General features: G+C 34.9%; 1 protein-coding gene across 1 annotated transcript in view; it reads left to right on the top strand.

Moving 5' to 3' along the window:
* The window catches only part of LOC105292445 (transmembrane protease serine 11B-like), a 13,711-nt gene extending 9,515 nt beyond the window's left edge, over positions 1 to 4,196 (top strand). Inside the window, exons 7-10 of the mRNA XM_011360660.1 lie at positions 680 to 857; positions 2,496 to 2,755; positions 3,118 to 3,260; positions 3,851 to 4,196. Of these exons, the coding sequence (XP_011358962.1) occupies positions 680 to 857; positions 2,496 to 2,755; positions 3,118 to 3,260; positions 3,851 to 4,012 (743 nt within the window). The 3' untranslated portion in view covers positions 4,013 to 4,196. The remainder of the gene's footprint in view (positions 1 to 679; positions 858 to 2,495; positions 2,756 to 3,117; positions 3,261 to 3,850) is intronic.
* The last annotated feature ends 1,156 nt before the right edge of the window (positions 4,197 to 5,352 follow it).

Here is a 5,352-nt window from a genome sequence, read left to right as displayed (position 1 = left end):
TATAACTTCTTTTTGAAAAACGCTGATATATGAATTTTTAACATTTATAAGAAGTTGTCCAAAATGATGAAATAAGAACTGATTCCAAAGAATGGAATGATGAGTAAAGAATATCATATCTGAGTAAGTTAAAATAAGAAAAATTGAAGGAAAAAAGGGGCAACTTAGAACAAGAAAATAAAAACTAGGCTGTATCAAAAACATTTATTATAAGATAAAAACAGTTCTGTACCTTTTAAATAAATTTGCTTTAGACTATCATGTTGCCCACAAGACACAACCTTGTTTTCATTCACTCAATGTATGTTTATGGAGATCTATTGTCCACATGAGGCCTTACCCTCAGCACCCTATATGCTATATGAGATGCAGACATTAATGAAATAAAGTCTCCACTTTCAAGAATTTTGCAATTATTTGGGGAAATGAGAATTATAACAAATAGGTATAATAAAAGTCAGTGGTTGAAAGATACTTGAGACTGAAAAAGAGGATGGGTAAAAATCACCCAAACCGAGATGAAACAGGGTACCGTGATAATAGTATATGAGGAAAGAAACAGCATTACTTAGGAGATGCCAGACAATCACTGGAGGGTTTCAAGAAATGTTTTAAGATATGTATCTTATAAAGCATAATCAAAGATACTTTCTCTTGTAAAAAGAAATCTTTTCTTCAGGTTGTGGAAGACAAGTGGCCAATAGTATGATAGCAGGCAACCGAATTGTGAATGGGGAAAATACCCTGGCCGGGGCATGGCCATGGCAAGCCAGCATGCAATGGAAGGGCCAACACCACTGTGGAGCATCTCTGATCAGCAGCAGGTGGCTGTTATCTGCAGCTCACTGCTTTAATAAGTAAGTGTAAAAGTTTGACTAAATGCAGAATTCTGGGTGCTGGCCTATTTTGGATTGTCTGTGGGGGTTAACATAAATATGTGAACATTCATCAAAGCGATATAAAATTTACTATTATTTGCATTATTGAAGGGCAGTGGAAGCATTTAATTTGGCAAAGACGGGGAAAAGTGAATGGAAGCAATTCACATTCTCAAAATAGCTACTTTAGCCTGACATTAAGTGCTTTATTTACATCATTTTATCATAACAATAATTTTGAATGGAAGGTATAATTAAATCCATTTAAAGATGAGGAAAGTAGAGTTCAGAAATAGTAGTGTAAGTTGGCCAAGATCATATAGCTCTTGAATAACAGAAATTGAATGTGAACTCAGGTATGGATGACTCCAGTTACTAGGTACTTATTTGTCTTACCCTCCAGGGCTTTATAACATAGTCGAAGAAATTTAAATGTCATATATTAAAGGCAAGGCAGCACAATGTAGTAAATGTCTCATGTACAACACAGTAGGCACTATGGAAATTTGATGAAGAAGGAGAACATATTCAACTGAGATATGAAAATATAAGATTTGATCTGGACCCTACAGATATAAGATTTGATTGATGGGGTGGATGGATGGGAAAGAATAATATGTATTTCAGGTTGAGAAAATTATCTTGTGTCGAGATGGAAAAACACAAGTTATATTCTGTGGACAGCAAACAAAAAGAACAATTTGAAGTAGAGAGAATTTTGTAAAATGAAACATTAGAAAATACATTAGAAAATTTATATTGATTGGGGACATCTCTAAATAACAAGATGCTTACTTACCAAAGTCTCTTACAAAGCACATTCATAGAATTTGTCTCTCTGATGCTATTTTCAAAAAGTAGTCCATGGACCATGGACTAGGGACTCATTAAAAGTGTACATCCTTAAACATCACACTAGAGGAGCCTGTGTTGATTCTAAGGGCATGGAGTTTAAGAAACACAGCTGTTAAGCATGTGAAGTCACTGAGGGCTTGAGAACGGTAGAAGGATTGGAGTGTCACTGTTACATGAAGATCTTGAAAGCTTAAAAATGAAAAAACGCATCTGATCTTTTGAAGAAGTTGAGAGCAGTGAAACAGGATGTTTGGCCCTAACTTGAGAAAGGGTTTCAGTGGGGAACTGGAGAAATAGGTCATAAAATCTAAATTAGAAGTCAAAATGCATTGGCTTCATAAACATAACAGGGCGATCTGATGAAAACAAGTTGCAATTTTTTATAAACACAGATGCCAGAGTCCCCACAGGCTCTTGGAATCCAGGCTGTAAGAATGATTCTGGACCCCATCCACTGAGGCTGCTAGGATGTTCCCTGCCCAAGTCAAAAGCTCATATCTAGTTGGGGCTGAAGTAGCAGAAGACAGCAGTGACTCTAGTTAGGAGGATTTGCAGAAGGCTGACAGCTCTAATAGCCCTTAGCCCTATTTTTATGTGACTGCAGCATTTATAACATCCCCAAGGCAAAGACATCTTTTAAAAACAAGAATTTAAGTGCTTTACAGTGTCGTTTGGAAATCTCATGCCTTAAAGTTATGAAATAATGACCACTATGAACACTGTTGTGGCACAGAAATTGTGTACTTTAATTGTGTCTTCCAGGAAAAATAATTCAGAAGATTGGACTGTGAACTTTGGAACTGTAATAAATAAACCATATAGGACAGGGAAAGTCCAAAATGTTATTTCTCATGAGAATTATAACAGGGCTGGCGTTCATGATGATATTGCCCTTGTGCAGCTGGCTGAAGAAGTTTCTTTTACAAAGTACGTTCGTAGGATTTGTCTTCCTGAAGCCAAAATGAAGCTCTCAGAAAATGACAGTGTTGTAGTCACAGGATGGGGAACACTTTATATGAATGGTAAGTTTATCTGTAAAAATGTCATGGCTTCACAGGAATAGTTATTTAATCAATCAATCAATCAATCACACTCATGCAATTAACCAATCAGTAAATATACTGAAAAGAAAACCAAGTGGTGGGATCAAAAGCATGGCATTAACTTCAATTTCTAAAATATCTCTGGGAATGAGAATTGGAAAAGTTGGAATTGTATGTGAGGCAGTCAGCAATAATATGCACCAGAAAAGACTGATCTAACCTGGGACTGGCCTAGCTCTTGGTGACCAAAAGAATCTTATAGATACTCTTATCTTATACATATTTTTTGTCTCAAAAAACAAGGTTAAGATCCCCATAATATGCAAATTTTATGCCTTTAGGTCCCACTCCAAAGATACTTCAACAGGCTTTTGTGAAGATTATCGACAATAAAGTTTGCAATGCTCCGCATGCATTATCAGGCTTTGTGACTGATAAAATGCTCTGTGCTGGATTTATGTCAGGAGAAGCTGATGCCTGTCAGGTATGTCTAGATACATTATAAAATCATTTTCTCCCAAAGTACTAATGAAATGGAAGTTTTTATCAACACAAGATATTTTTCTGTATTAATGATTTCCACAGCATAGCTTCTTATTTCAACACACATGAGGAATATTTATTAATCCTATTTATGGAGTTTTTATTTTGCGAATTCATACAAAGGATGATACTTACAAGATAATAAAATAAGTGTAGACATTTTCTGGACAACCTGCAGATCTAGAGTGCTGCCTTTTTCTTACTCAGAGACACAGCAGGAGGTTTAGCATTGTGCATGTCACCCATTCCTCAGAGGCATCATGGAGCAGCTGAGTCACTTTATCCATAGTCAAGTCTGGAATCATTATGAAGTCAAATTCTAGTCTTCCCAGTCCGAATTTGGCAGCTGTAGGCAATATATTCTGGTTTGGAGTTTCCCTAGGTTTTGAAAAAACCCAAGAGTTCTACAGTTGCAAGACCAAAGAGTGTGGATTGTTTTCAGTGCCCAGGGGCTATTGACAGCTCCAGAGGAGAGGTAAAAGGAAATTCTTGGACAGGACAAGAAACATTTTATTTCCCTTTTTCTTCTAGAATGATTCTGGTGGGCCGCTAGCTTACCCTGACTCTAGAAATATCTGGCATCTTGTTGGAATAGTAAGCTGGGGTGAGGGATGCGCAAAAAAGAACAAGCCAGGTGTCTATACTCGAGTGACTGCTTATCGTGATTGGATTACCTCCAAGACTGGACTCTGAAAGAAAAGTTACTTTGGAGTGAAAAATAAAGACAACTGCGGGATATTCTTATCTGTTGCTTTAAAATCTTTTTCTTTCAACTGTTAATGTACCAATCATTTTCTTATATACAAATATATAAAAGTCTTTATCAATAATTTATCTCAAAACCACTATTAGTTTATTTATCTATTTATCTAATATAGGAAACAAGAAGAAAAAAAGATGGCCAAACATTTATATTAATAGCCTAGTTCTGATTTATCCTACCATTATATTCAAAATTGACCTTATATTATTTTTTCAGAATTTAGAAAACTAAATGTTTTGTTAGTATGAGAACATATATGCTGCATCTACCAAATAAATTATTTTTTATTCTATAAATTGTAATTGCATTTTGTTAAACTGAAATTAATATGTTGGGAGTTCATTACATAATATGTAAGACATATAATGCACTTTTATTTTTTATTTATATATGAGATAGCTTATGTATCTCATAAAATTATAGTCTTTGAATGGAGAAGGGGTATCAGCAGTTCAGCTAGACCAAGTCTCTCAATTTACAGATGGGGAGACTGAAGACTAGAGAGAAAAAATTATCTGCTTAAAGTCAATCTTCAGCTTCTCTGACAAGTTGTAACCCTCACATGAATTTCTTCTCACAAGAGTTTAGATCCAAAATTTGTCAGAAATTTAAAAATGATTTTTAAGTTGCAATTATTTATATCATGTATTCTTCATGTCCTCCTTTTGTCATTTGTTTGCCTTCTCTTGAAGCAAAAATAATATGAGATTCTCAAGGGCAGGAAACTGTGTGGCATCTATTGCAGTAGCTCTAATCTTCACAAATTATTTACCTTTTGTAATTTCCCCAAATAAAAAAGTAGCTAAAAATTTTAAAAGCAGCTAAAATAAAGTAAAACTACTACTTCCTTCAATTGTTTGTGATATTACTTTTTTATTATAAAGTATGACTGAAATGGCATGCATAATAATATCAAGACAATCCACAACCAGGTGTGACAAGATAGTATTTTTCTCTCTCCACAACTTTCACAGGCAGGTCACATATATTTACTGAGCATCCAGTGTGTTCCAGGAACTGTCAGATATGGACATGGACACAGTACCTTCTTTCAAGGATGCTGCATTTAGTGGATAAAGATAGGCAGTAAACACAAAAATAAGGGAATTTTGGATTGTGATAAATGTTAAGAAGGAAATAAAAAGTAATATGATAGAAAATAGTGAGACAGATGAGGAGTACTTCAGATTGCACAGTCTAAATAACTTTTCTAAGAGAGTAGCTTTTGAGTTGAACCTAAACGATGAGGAGGCAAAACATACAAAACATG

Source organism: Pteropus vampyrus, unplaced genomic scaffold (assembly GCF_000151845.1).
Source record: "Pteropus vampyrus isolate Shadow unplaced genomic scaffold, Pvam_2.0 Scaffold57, whole genome shotgun sequence".
Lineage (NCBI taxonomy): Eukaryota > Metazoa > Chordata > Mammalia > Chiroptera > Pteropodidae > Pteropus > Pteropus vampyrus.
Note: the sequence above shows the minus strand (reverse complement) of the source record. Positions and strands in the feature narration are given on the sequence as shown.